The sequence below is a fragment of the Podarcis melisellensis genome (genome assembly GCF_964234715.1).
Source record: "Podarcis melisellensis genome assembly, chromosome: 3".
Lineage (NCBI taxonomy): Eukaryota > Metazoa > Chordata > Lepidosauria > Squamata > Lacertidae > Podarcis > Podarcis melisellensis.
The window spans coordinates 74,716,082-74,730,554 of NC_138530.1; the positions used below are offsets into that span (position 1 = coordinate 74,716,082).

The following is a 14,473-nucleotide window of genomic DNA, read 5'->3' on the forward strand; positions in this document are numbered from 1 at the left end:
TTCAGATTGTCAGTGCCAGAGATACAGTATTTTTAAGTGTTGATGGCCATTTTAATAATAAATTTGGTTCACTTTGATTGCCATTCCGAAATGATAATGATGGCCATTCAATGTATTACTCAATGACATAAACCTTCTTTCTCTTGCAAATGAGCTTGCTCTCAAGGGAGTGTCTTGGTTTCCTTCCCATTGAACCGCGTTACAACTCGTGGATTAGATCCAGAAAATATGTTGATTGGATCATCTCTCCAGTGTTCCATCCATCAGGGATAGGCTTAGAATAATAGATTTCATCTAAGCCTCATATCCGTGGCCTGGGTTTAGTAAATTTCACGTTAAGAAAAATCATCTCAGTTGCAGCATGTCTCAGTGAATACGACAGAACACCTTTTGAGAAGATAACTATTTGTCTACCCTGTGCTTTAAATTAAACGTCCTTTTTCAAAATGGCAAATCTCAGCAAATTATTGTGAGCTGAGCTCTTGTGGTTTCCCCCAAGAAATACTTGGATTACAAGCAAGAGTTTTTCTTAAAGTGTTTTTCAGTTGTCCCGGGGACTCGCTTTCATTATCTGTGTCATTACTACTACCGTATAATCTGAACATAAAAAACATGGTGTTTGTAACAAATGACTTCACAGGCCTGACAGTTATAGCACTACCATTTCAAGGCTGATGAAAAATTTCCCAGGCAGATCTTGGATCAGGTTTACATAAAACTCAAACAGGAAGCAGTTGCCACCACAATCCACATTAAACCGAAAATGGTCAGTGTAACTTCATCTGCATTTTATGTCCTTGCACGGCTCCCTTTTTCTCAGCTGGTGAAATGCCACACTGGCTTAGATTAGAAAAACAAGTTCGTGTTTCTCGTTGAGTTCATTCTAGATATAGTCTCAGGTTTAGCAGTAGGAGTTTTTGTTTGTTTGTTTGTTTGTTTGTTTATATATTGTTTAAAAGGAAATTGGAAAAGTTTCTTCCTTCATTGTTTTGATTGTTTAAATGTTATGTACTTTGTAAATTTTTACGATACCTAGGGGTTTGTTATTGCTTTTTTCCCAATGGGCTACTAATGGAAGTTAGCCTGTCTACCCCATGTGCTAGATGCTGTTAGTATAAAACTGCCTTTGACTTTCACACCTCTCAGGGGACGAGTAATTGTTGTGTTCAAACAGCCTGTAATTGTGATCCCGCTGGCTTTCTCAGTACGCTTCTGGCTATTAGAATCATTAAACAACTCAGCACCTGTTAACAGCATTGTAAATATTCAACCTTGCTTGTGTGCAGGTTGAGCAGAATATAGGAGAAGGCTTACAGAGCCCAGCCTCATAAATTAGAGCTGCTGACAAGTCAATTATTGTGAAACTGGGTTTCACTGTGAAATAAATGAAATGGTGCGCTGACAAAAAGGTGGGTTGTCTGTTTGCAGCAGAGGGGAAATAATGACTGGATGATTCAATGCAGTGACCATGAAACTGCACTGTTTTTATTCTTTATCTGTAATTAAATAGTTAGATAATACAGTCACTCAGAAGCGGGGGGCTGATATATAGTGTATTTTGAACGTATGAGCATTCAAACACCTCTGATTTTCTGTGGTATGCTTTTTAAAGTATTGGATTAATAAAATCTTAACTGAGAAGTACATAATCTCTCTGGTTGGATTCCTATTCTATCTAACAGAATACAAGCATTTTACTTGAGATCTCATGAAAATGACTTTGAAATCCTACCTATACAGCTCAGTCTTGCGCCTGTTTACTCAACACTTAGGCTGACTGCGTTCTGTGGGGCTAACTCTCTCTTGTGTTAAGGATTGGAACCTAAGATTCCTAGAAGTATGGCTATTTTGGATTTCCTTTAGTTGAGTTTTTCTTTTAAAAAAAGGAAGGTATATTAAGAGCTATCTTTTTTTATTTTAAAAAGTGCCATAGTTTTTGTATTTTTTGAGGATTTTTTCCCCACGGATTAAGTGCTTTTTAAAAAATAATTTGTTTTATACAATGCCTTCAACTATTTCACCAACTGCATTCTTGCTAAATTAGCCGTTGTTTAGTGCCATACTGTAGTTGTGAAATGTGTCTAGCGTTGGGACTAGAAAAACAGACAAACTCTATGAAAACAAAACTAAAGGCTTGGCAAAATTCACTCCTTAAACAAAAGAAAGATTTTCAGCTTTTCCTTATATTGGTAGGATCACGACAAAGCATTTTCATACACCATTAAATTATCTATAATTCCAGTTTTAGGCTGCAATCCTGTAACCTTTACCTGGTTGTAGCCCCACTAAACTTTCCAGAATTTACTTCTGAGTAGAAATGAATAGGCTTGTCCATAAATGTAGCTTTATTTGAATATACAGGTTTAAAAAACAATGCTGCAATTAAGATAAATCATTTTGCAGCAGTATTTACTAACAGTTACCTTTAAAGCACAAAGGGATATCAAAACAACGGACCCTTGAAACATACATCCTGGGGGAAATAGAAATCTGGATTCGAATAGCAGCAAAACTAGTATTGTGCACCTACTCAAGCTTTAGACTTGTATTCCCTAAAGTTCAGCTCCTCCTGCCACATGACAAGCCTATTTTGAAATGTGGAAAGTTTAAAAAGCAGTTTGTGATATGACCTGGGGCCTGCTGTTGAAATGGGAGGAAATTAAAAACCTATTAGGTATGTTTAATCATTTGGGTGCATCTGATGTAGTTCTTTTGATCCTGGCTTGTGCGAGTCAGCTACAGTTTTATACCCAATTACTTGAGAGTAAGTCCTAGTGAACTCTGTGAACTTAAATCTGAGTAAGTATTGTAAAGCATATTTAGGTTCAACTGAGAGAGATTTAAGCATACCAATCCCATTGAGAATTAAGGTCTTATAGTCTCTTAGTTTTTGGCTACATCATGCCTTCATTAAATCAGAATCTAGGCTACTGAACATGTGGTTTCATTAAATTTTGTATAACATTTTTAATTATAAGCTTGGGATAGCTGGTCATAATTTTCTTCTACACTCGTTTTATCTTTGTATATTTTATGTGGCCATGATAAGTAGCCATTCACGTGAAATGCAGTTAAGACAACACCCATCTCTAACGCACATTAAGTAACGGCCTTGCTTTTTCTACTCAAAAACATATTCCATAATCTATCGCAATTTAGTGCTCCACTTCCAGGTTTTGTGTGTATGCATGAGTGTCAAACAGTGCATTTCATTAAATAAATAAAGGCCTTCTAGTGATTAATCTGAGCAATAAGCTTCCTCCTTTCTCACCCATTGTCTCATTTGTTCCTCCTTTATTACAGGGAGGATTTTGTTTATGTTTACAGTGTGTACTAACTTAGCACCATTGGACCTCTCAGCTGCCATTCTGGGATCATGAAATTGCAGGACTATGGCTAAGGTAGTTGAAGTCCATTTTATCCAAAGTTCTGTAATTTCATGTTCCCAGCATCATACTGATTGGAAGCCCATCTCTGGACTCTCAGCAAGCCACCATTTTTGGCACATTACATGAGTTTTGTTGGGAGTTATTTGGAAAAGCAAGAATAGTGATCCAAATTGTATCTTATTTAAGAAAATTAACAAATTGACAGTTCAAAGAACACTTAGATTTTGTGTTGATATGCATGAAAAAGAGAAAGATAATGCACAAGAATTAAGAGCAGAAACTGAAACATGAAATAAGACTACAACAGTGCTGGGGAACACTACTGTTTTATATTAATTGATTTTTTTTAAATTAAAGCTAGTCCATTAAAAATTGGGTGGTTCTGCCATATATTTATAAGAGATATTCATATTCCACTTCTATTTCTTCATTTGCAAATCACACATTGCTACAGAAGTGATTTGTTAAAGCGACTTATTCACACATTTGTTCACATTTTCTATCCTACATAGCAACGTCTCTAGTAAATATACACATTGTATTCAAAACAAAAAAATTCCTTCCAGTAGCACCTTAAAGACCAACTAAGTTAGTTCTTGGTATGAGCTTTCGTGTGCATGCACACTTCTTCAGATACACTGAAACAGAAGTCACCAGACCCTTCTATATAGTGAGAAGGTGGGGAGGGGTATTACTCAGAAGGCTGCAATCATTTTAAAATCACAGTCAGGCAGATGTAACATTGGATATGGTCATTGATTGCCACCTATAATACATGACCATTCTTACTTTAGTCATGTTCTTTGCTAGTGTTACAAGAACCTTATTTGTGTCAGCAATATTTTCAAAGCATCTAACTCTATTACATTTTCATTTACACAGTTATTATAACTTAGATGCTGTCAGCCATGACAACATGAACAAGTTCCTTTCAAACCTTGTGGAGAAATCACTCGTTGATCTGGAATACTCTTACTGCATTAAATTAGGGGAGGTAAGGCTAATTTATACTTCATAAAAAGACTGACAAGAACTGGGCAGCAGTAATATTTATTAGGGATTATCTTTCATCCTGATGTTTGTTGAATTATGAAATACATGTAGGCTGCTGTGCGACCTCCCGTTGCAGCTACTGAGGTTTTGCAGTTCCTTTGGCATTTGAACCAGTAACATGCTGTTAAATGTATTTGTGACTCAGATCTGGCTATTGTGAAATTTTTAAAACATAACACCTCCATTAGAATACTGCATAAAATGTGCTTACCTCCAGGAAAGCACTAAGCACCTTGAATCATATTTATCTAAAATATATATATTTCCCCATGTGTAACAGGACGACCACAGCATTGAACCTCTGACTCATGGCCGCATTGCGTCATATTACTATTTGAAGCACCCAACCGTCAGGATGTTCAAGGATCGTTTGAAACCCGAATCTAGTGTTGAAGATCTGCTCTCAATTCTGACAGTAAGTTGCTATTTTGTTTGATTAATTATTGGATTAAATAATTCTTAATCCAAATGAAGTAATTTTTAGCTCATCCAGCACTATAATGAAATGGGCAATACAGATGTGAAGACCACTCCCCATGGAATTTGATGGGTTTTATGCGGGAGGGACACGGGTGGTGCTGCGTGTTAAACCACAGAGCCTAGGACTTGCCGATCAGAAGGTCGGCGGTTCGGATCCCCGCAATGGGGTGAGCTCCGGTTGCTCGATCCCTGCTCCTGCCAACCTAGCAATTCAAAAGCGCATGAAGTGCAAGTAGATAAATAGGTACCGCTCTGGCGGGAAGGTAAATGGCGTTTCCGTGCGCTGCTCTGGTTTGCCAGAAGCGGCTTAGTCATGCTGGCCACATGACCCAGAAGCTGTACGCCGGCTCCCTCGGCCAATAAAGCAAGATGAGCGCCACAACCCCAGAGTTGGTCATGACTGGACCTAATGGTCAGAGGTCCCTTTACCTTTACCTTTATCTTTACCTTTACAGTGATAGTACAGGAATGTACAGATGTTGAAAGTAAAGTATTGTTTTCTTGGAGTAATTATCTTGATTACCCTTTTATTCAAAGAAATATTTCACTCTGCTGAATATTGTTAGATGTCATGTTGTAATGATGGAAATTTCTTTCATGGTTTTAATTTTAAACTATGTCCATGCCAGCTTAATGTATTGTCTGGCAGCCAAAGGCAGCTGTTATGAAAGATGGAGCACATGTTATACAGTAGTATAATTTTCTTTTCAAAAAACCAAAAGCCCTGAAACCTATTGGCCAAGATCCAGAGAGCTACTTTGGGCACACCCAGTGGAATTTGTGACTCTTATCCCTTTGAACAGCAGAACCCCATTCCATATCACTAACCACTTTTGAAAGGCCCTTCGGTTTCAAAAGAAGTTTCACATGTGTCAGGGATGGCAGTGGGGGAGACATAAAGTTTTAGAAATCAAAATCCAAAACTCCTTTGGGTGTGCTCAACTGCTAGCTGTGTGATTCTGTGGATTTGGTCCATTAATGAGACAATCACTATAATTTCAGCTCCCATTCCCCGCGTTGTAACTTGTAGGCTTTCTTTTTGCTATCTGAAGTCCACTTGATCTTTAATTGTAGTTCATCTAGATTGTATGGTTTGACTTTTGCCGAGTTGGTATGGAAGTTTCTGTCTTGGAAAAGGGCTGAACTAAAATTCATTTTAGTCCCTTGCCCAGTGTACCTGTGTGTGTTCTCCTATGTGTTGGAAGATTCTGAAATGGTGCAGGACAGTCTAGTATTATGTAAAGTATTATGGGTGATGAAGCCTGCACAAGGACTTCACTTACACAGTGGTGTTTTCCCACCTCTTTGCGCCACCCCGCATGCTTACTCCAAGATTGGCTCAGAGTCAGGTGAGAAAAGTGCACAGAGGGGGAAGAGAGGAAGGATTGCTCATCTGGCAAGCAAAAATGCTAGCTCTGATGGAACAATCACTTTAGCACAGTGTTGAATTTCTTGCCTAGTATGTAGATGGTGCTATATAAATAATATGTAACCATCTCTATTAGCCAGCAATGATAGCAATGGTAGCATCCTTTTCCCAAGTCACATATAAGCAACCCAAGGCTGTGAACTGCCTGCAGCATTCAGAGAACTTCTTTGCAAGTGTGGATCCTGCTTTTCAAGCAGGGAGAGAATGGATATTTTCAAGCTTGGATCCCCCATGAGACTCATGACTGGAATGTAGAAACTAAGGTGTATAAGCTGTTCAAGAGGAATAGACTAAACAGAAAAGGAGGAGGAGGAAGGATGTGTACACTTGTGAAGAGATCCATGATCTGGAGCAAGGAAGGCAGATAGAAAGTAAATGGATAAAAATTGAGAAGAAGGAAACAGCAGTGACTTTACTGTGAGCACCTGCTGTAGACCTCCAAGCCAGACTTGGAGGATGCCTTCCTAGACGAGATCACCAGACATTCAAAAAGGAGAGATAAAGTGGTCATGGGAGAGCTCAGTTTCTCTGATATCAGTTGGGACTCAACAGATACTGGGGACATTCTGCCAAGAATGTAAGGTCCAACAAATTCCTCCATTGCGTCGCTGAAGTTTCATTTCCCAGAAGGTGGAAGAAGCAACAACAAGGGGATTATCTATCTTTGACCCCAGCAGGGAGGACATGATCCATGGAAGTACTGGGAAACTTGGGAGGAAGTAATGATGTCATCCTGGGTTTCATGATACAGAGGCAAGGGAAAGACATGCACTCTGGACTTTAAGAAGGCTGGTTTCAAAAAGTTTAAGGAACTACTGGAGAGATCCCATAGAGATACCCAAAGAGAAGGGAGTCCAAGATTCATGGGAATCTCTTGGGGTCCCTTCCAACTCGACGGTTCTATGATTTGATGAAATAAAGGCTGACTACTAAGTCCAGTCAAAACTTGTGGACCAAACCTAAGTGAAATATATTGGTAAAAGCCATAAAAAATGAAATAGCCTGTAACTGACCTGGTTTAAAGTCTGCCCAACAATCAGTAAGGATTCCTTTTCATCAAACATAGATTGCCACAATTGTTATAAATGAATTAATAGCTGTTATACATGAAGAAATAATGTTTTCCTTCCCATTAAAGAAGTTTTTTGTAAGATTGTTCAGTAAGTTGTTCTGATTTAGGTTTCTGTGCACTGGACAAGAATTTTCAGGATTGTAGTGAAATACATTTTTCATTTTGTTGCATCCTGAAACCCCTCATCTAGTGGGTACACACAGTGGTTGTATTCAAACACTGGCTTTTTGGAGAAGTTGTATCATGTTTGCCATGCTTCATTATTCAAACTGGCCCCTCACATTTACTGTTCTTGTGCATTGTCCATTTACCATTCCAAAATCTCACATATATGTTGAATATTCGTTGCTATAAATTTTAACCTAAAAGGTATAATGGCGTTGAGTGAAGTATCATTCTACAACAACAGTGCATTTATATTGCTTAGATGCCAAAATGGCTTCTAAATGGTTTGTGGTAATAATTTCAACTTAAAGATCTTTTATAATTATTTTTATATGATGGTTTACATAATTGTTAGGTAAACTATTATCCTAGCTTTTCTGGAAGTTGAGTGAAGTCTTTTTGTGCTAATGGTTTATCTTTCAACCTAAAGTTTAGTTTTTTTATCATTTTTATGTTGGTTTTCATAATTATTAGATAAGCTACTCTCCCAGCTTTTTTTTTTTACCAAAGGTACAAATTGGAAGTTATAATTGCAGTTGTTTGCTGTGCTGAAGGCATTAGGCACTTTAACAGAATTATCACCAAGCTGTGTTTTTCTCTCTCTCTAAACACTATGCATTAATGAGCTTTATAATTAAGGGAGTCACTTCACACCTCTATTGTTAACCAGTGGCATTGCATCTGCCTTGCTCCATTGATGCCCTTCTCACTTACTTACTGGAGCATTTAACAGTTTTGGCAACAGGGAATTACATGGCATGGGGCAAGTACTCTAATTAGATGCAAGTGAAAGTCCTTGGGGAGATGAATATTTAAAAAGTAATTTGAAGAATCTCTTAATGATGCTGGCAGCGAAAAATGTGGGCCACAGTGAAAAAAGGCATGTCAACATTGCAAAACATGGGTGCAGTAACAGTTGTGTAGTTCACAATCTATTTGTAAGGTTTTTATTTATCTTGAATACGTTAGAGCGATTCTTTTCTAAAATGCTTTAACTTTCAGGTAGAGTGAATGGTCTCTCTATTTTGTAGCCTTTCAAAACTGAAAACAACTTGTAAAGGATTATCTATATCCTATTAGCAACACACACATCACAGAATGCTGATAGCCCTGCATGCTGAGGGCTCACTTGGGCAGGAGAAATATATCTACCCATGTTAGATCAATCTAGCTTACCCACATGGAGTGGGTGGAGAGCTGAGCCTCCCTCTTCTCCCATACCTTTCTTTAATGATAGTAACTTAAGGCATAAGGAGATAAGAGAGGCTGGGGAGAAATTAGAGGCATTGATCTTTGTGTTTCCCCTGGGAAACACTAACACATGCACACACCCAGTCTCTCAAGCTAAGCTGCATATTTCTTAATAGCTCCCTGATGTTGTCTATTATTTTAACTGTATTTAGCAGTATCTTAAGCAAAGAAGGGCACTGGCTTCATGGAACTGGCCAGGCACACTGATCCTGGAACTTTCAGCAAGCTATAAGTTGTTGATTGCTTGGACTCTGTTATCTATTTACAGTAGCAGTATCTCATTGCCCCTGTAGAACTTAAAGCCCAGGCTGGCAGAATACAGTGAGAGCTGCTCCTTCACATATTTGGGGCCCAAGCCTTTCAGGGATTTTAATGTTAGCATCAAAAGCTTGAATTGGGCCTGGTGGCATATTGGCAGCTAATGCAGTTCATGCAGAATTGGTGTTTTATCGTTCCAATTAGATACACCACTCACAACTCAGGTGGTCACATTCTACACTAGCTGCAGCTCTGGCTTGTCTTCAGATGCTCATTGCAGTAATATAATCATGAGGTTAATTGGGCATTTATCCATTTTCACCTGCAAAACCAGTGCTCTGACATACTCTGGCATACCCGTAAGCCCTGGGCATAGGCACCCCATTCCACTGAACCCATCTTACCTCCAGAGATGGATTGGATCAAGGAATACCCCCCAACTAAAAAAACTGTTCGGTCTCTATATAGGATAGGCTGTTTCCCCAATTTCCAGACATAGTAACCATCTCCCAATAGCATCTAGATATTATTGAAGATTCGCCTTCAGTTTATTGGCCCTCTTCCAGCCCATTACTGCTTTCAGAGCATGGTCCAAGCACTTGCACTGCCTCACCTGATTCTGATGGTTTGGGGAGATGAAGATTGGCATTAACCACATCCCTATCTGCATTACTATTTGTCAACTGAAACTAAAGGTCCCATCTTCCAAAGTCCATTGAGGGGCCCCAATGCGACATCCTAGTGTTGCTCTGCACCAGGCTCCGCTTTTGACCTCAACAGTGTAGGCCTCAAAAACAAAGACTTAGGGGGCCCAAAGAGCCTCAGTGCCCTGGAGCTAGCACCTATGACTGAAACTGTATCAGGCATAACTACTCTATGCCATTGCAGCCACATAACTCACAAAGAGCATGGTGCGTCTTCTATTGACTTAAATGTATAACTAATATTGAAATATTCTGGAACTTTTGAATTCTGCTTAAATCTAAGTACTATAGCTTTTACTGATTTGTAGCTCAGGTTTTGAAATGCGTTTACAATAGTGCTCACACATAAATACATTTGTTTTGGTTTTCCATAATCTAAATAAATGGGGCAGTTTTCCAAGCTAAAGTCATCTTTCCAGAATATGGTGGCATTGTGTATTTTTCAGTGCATGCATTCCATAGTCCCGTGACCTTAATTCTGAGTGTCTCCCCAGACACAAGTAATTCCATCATTGCTTTTTTCTCCCTTTTAGTTCTAAAGCTAACTTTAAACTAAAAACACCTGGCGTTCTCTGCCTTCCCAGCAAAGCACAATCAGTAGGTAAATCAAGATGACAATGCCCACCACTCATTGCTGACTGAATGTGGCATATCGTATTTTTCATGCAGCACAGAATTCGGGGGCGGTGAGAGGGATGGAGAGAGGAACCAAGTTCAAAAGCACAAAACCCTGACATTTAGGAAACAAAGAATATACCATCACCCTTATATGCTCATTTTTAATTCAGGGTAAACAAATGTTTATCGTTCTTTTGCCATGGTCTAATTTCACTTCTCTTTAAACTAGCTGATTTAAAAATAAAGGTAAAAGAATATTGAGATAAAGTAAGATGTAAGAGTTTTATGGTGAAAAGTATGACCCATCTGTTTCTCTGTTTCTTATCATGGAGGTCTAGAAGTGATATTAATGCCTGTTGGTAGAATTCATCATAGTGCTAAGTATGTATGCACAGATTCACTTGTGCAATGAAATTTCCCCTCTTCTTCCCTGTGGATCCTCTAAACCCACTAAGCAGATTTAGGGGGGTGTTGGGGACATGAAGGAAGACAAGAGATGGAAAGTTCCATTGCAGCAGAAGAGCTTGTTCTATGCACGACAATTTAGTTGAATCTCATTCCAGATCTCACCACCACCACCATGTCTACCATTACTGGTAACTTAATTAAATGTAACTTTAAGTACAGTATGTTTTCTAAAACTTATGCATTGTTAATAGAAATAGGCTATAATAGTAATAAATAATAAAATGTTATTTATATCCCACCCTCCCCAGCTGATGCCGGGTTCAGAGCGGCTAACAACAGTAAAAATAACACAGTTTACATAAAATCACAATCAATTAATTAAAATACATTCTAACTTAATTGCTTTTCTAGTAGAATGTTATTCTGGCCTTGCTGTTACAAAGCTAGTCTAAAATTCTAAAAGAGCTTGCTGGATTTGTCATTTTGCCCATCTTGTGACACATGTTAGTGAAGCATGCTGGGGTTTTTTTTAAAAAAAAAGTAGAATGGTCCATTTTCCATGTAAATGTACAAGACTGCCTTGGGCCTTAGACGTGTTTGTTTGTAAGTTACTCCCATTGATTTTTGTGAGAATTTGATCCCAAGAAGTTTGCCTGGCATTACCCCTTCCACAAATAAGATAAAATTTGATTAATTTTCAGTGCCATCAACTTAATTCCTTCTGTATTGCTTTCACTATATTTCATAGCTTAAATGAACTGCCCCATTCACGACTTGGAGAAGGGTTTCCATCTTTTGTATGGTAGATAAGGTTACATAAATCAGCATCCGCTTGTGACATTTTTGTTTTGGCAGGTGTGTCCAGACACATAGAAGTGACATGTGTTTTATCAGTCTTTTGAATGCTTTTGTATACTTGCTTTTAACTGTGAAAATTCTAATGTTTTATTTTATATTTTTGTAAACTGCTTAGAGATTTTCTTGCACTCGAGCAGTGTATACATTTTGTTAAATAAATAAATGTAGAGTACCCCAGAGCAATCGTGTTGGAAATGGTATGATTCTATAGAAAATAGATTAAGCACTTGTAAGTCTTCATTAAAAGATTCTTTTAATATTTATCTAACTGGTTCTAAAAGATGTTAGTCGTGAACGCTGTGTGAGCTATAAGAATGCATGCTTGCCTTCTCTCGCTTTGCACAGAGCAGATGGATGCTTGACTGCCTGCTAATCCACAGCTGGAATGGTTTCAGCATTTTCCACGTTGCTGGGTTAGAGTGGCTTTTCTAGTGGACTGAGAGGGCAGCAAGAGAGGGATATCATTATTCATCAGTATCCCAGTGGGATCGCTGCCAGCAGAGATTAATTTTTTCTCTTATGCTTGTAAAACAAGCTCAGGTGGAGTCTCTAATCCTCAGGGCACGGGTGGCAGATCAAGGAAGATGCTACAAAGCTAGTTAATTTTCAGATTCTAGGAGAAACAGAAGCTCTGTTAGATGTATAAATACATGATTGCAAATTTAAGTAGCTCAAATCCAAATGGGATCTTCCCAGACATCTGGTACTGAAAATCTCTTGTTTTTTTCTTTGTTGTTTTTAATAGAAGTTCTTGCAAGTTTGAATCAGAGCAAAAGTAGCTCTCTTCAGTTATCTTCCTCTATTATTCTTGGCAGATCTTGTCTTAATAGTTCGATTTTTTTTCTTTTTACAAGTGGCAAATAGAAATGTTAGCTGAGTAGAAATATAGAGCTTACAGGTCTTATCAAATGTCAGTATTGCCAGCCCTTTTACAAAACTGCCAAGTTCCAGGTTAACCCCCTCCCTCCCTCCCCCCCAAAAAAGTTGCATGTAACCCCATTATTTTAGAGGATATGGCTCAGTGGGAACATACTGTACTCCTAGTAGCGCAAAACACCTAAACCAAGCTAATGAAATAGAGATTTATTCTTTATTTACAGAGCCTAGGACTTGCCGATCAGAAGGTCGGCGGTTCGAATCCCCCTGACGGGGTGTGCTCCCACTGCTCGGTCCCTGCTCCTGCCAACCTAGCAGTTCAAAAGCACGTCAAAGTGCAAGTAGATAAATAGGTATCGCTCCGGTGGGAAGGAAACGGCGTTTCCGTTCGCTGCTCTGGTTTGCCAGAAGCTGCTTAGTCATGCTGGCCAATAAAGGGAGATGAGTGTCACAACCCCAGGGTCAGTCACGACTGGACCTAATGGTCAGGGGTCCCTTTACCTTTACCTTTATTTTCTCCTTAAAAGTTTAACATTGCTTTGGATGAAAGCCACTTGCTAATATTGCCTGGTAGCTTGCTTTATGCTCACCAAAACAATGGGCCAAGTTACTGGCTGATTTTAAACTGGTGTAGTTTTGTGAAATTTGGTAGTAAAAATCAGTTTTTGCTATCCTTGGTTTATCTAATAACCCTGTCTAGCATCCAGGACTCATGAAGAGGGAGGTGTCAGTTTGATCAGGAAGACAAGTAGCACAAGTCATTGGAGTGGTAAATGCAGACACAGGCCCCAACACCAAGCCTGAATGAACTGGATCCTAACAGCCCAGAGTCACCTGGACCCCCTGGAGACAGCACTCCTGAGCAAGATTCCCCTAAGGAACACCAGGGGCCTCAGACTCCCAGACCCAGCAGTGCTCAGAATGGGAACTGACTGAATGAGTGTCCAAGTTCAGTTCCTCAGTTCAGGTTTGAGCAGCCGGAAAATGAGGTGAGGAAGTAGGAACTGTGGCAAACAGGAGCCAAGACAAAGTCGATAAAAGGAGAGAGACCTGTTGGGTGCTGTTGTGCTAGCAAAGATCAGGCAGCAGCTGAGAGATGTTGTGCTAGTACCTATTTACACAGGTATTCCCTGAGTCCAGGATTCCAACAAACCTATTTTTCACTTCTAGTTTCAGGATTTTGTCTTTAAAAATAAGTTTTAAAAAAAACACAACAAAAAACACCTACCTACAGGCAATAGAGACTGTAAGACAGGGCTAGGGAACCTGAAATTATCTAGATTTTGTTTAACTTCAATTCGCATCAGCCACAGCCTGCTTGGTCAATAATAATGAGAATAATAATGAGAATTGTAGTGCAACAAGTTCTGGAGAACCAAGGCTCCCATAACTGCTGTTAAAATATCCTTAACAATGAAGATAATTGTCTTGAAAAACCCTGAAAAACCTTATCTCCATGAGACACATAGCTCTAAAATAATTTTTCAGTAGACAGTGCTGTCCTGGATATGTTTCTGTTGAAGTAAAATTCATTGGAATGAGTATGTTTAGCATCATAGCGATTGTGGGAAACTAAGAAGTGCACTGTATATCACGCCAATTTACGATGTTGGGAGTTGTGATGTTCCCAGCCTGCATCTGAATACTTTGAAACGTATATCTGGCACCATACAGAGGCCAAATAAGTTGAGTTCTTCCCTTTACCAAGGCATATGCTCTAGTCTGCTTCCCTCTAACTTTCGGTATTTAGTTCAAAGCCTGAAACAAAAAGTTGACCGATTATTTCCTTCTGGGCAGCTGCTAAGCAAATCTGCTGGTACTACTTTATTACTGTCATCAGTTCATACAAACTGTGCCAAAACAGTCTATTAATCTTAAAAACATGGGCAGACATTCTAATGGAACTGCAGTA

At 39.0% G+C, this 14,473-nt stretch overlaps 1 protein-coding gene across 2 annotated transcripts in view; it reads left to right on the plus strand.

The window, feature by feature from the left end:
* Positions 1–14,473, plus strand: part of ASCC3 (activating signal cointegrator 1 complex subunit 3) — a 213,211-nt gene that overhangs the window by 164,932 nt on the left and 33,806 nt on the right. For both annotated transcript variants that reach the window (XM_081904600.1, XM_081904601.1), the window contains exons 35-36: positions 4,272–4,383; positions 4,723–4,857. In XM_081904600.1, coding sequence (XP_081760726.1) covers positions 4,272–4,383; positions 4,723–4,857 — 247 coding nt within the window. The remainder of the gene's footprint in view (positions 1–4,271; positions 4,384–4,722; positions 4,858–14,473) is intronic.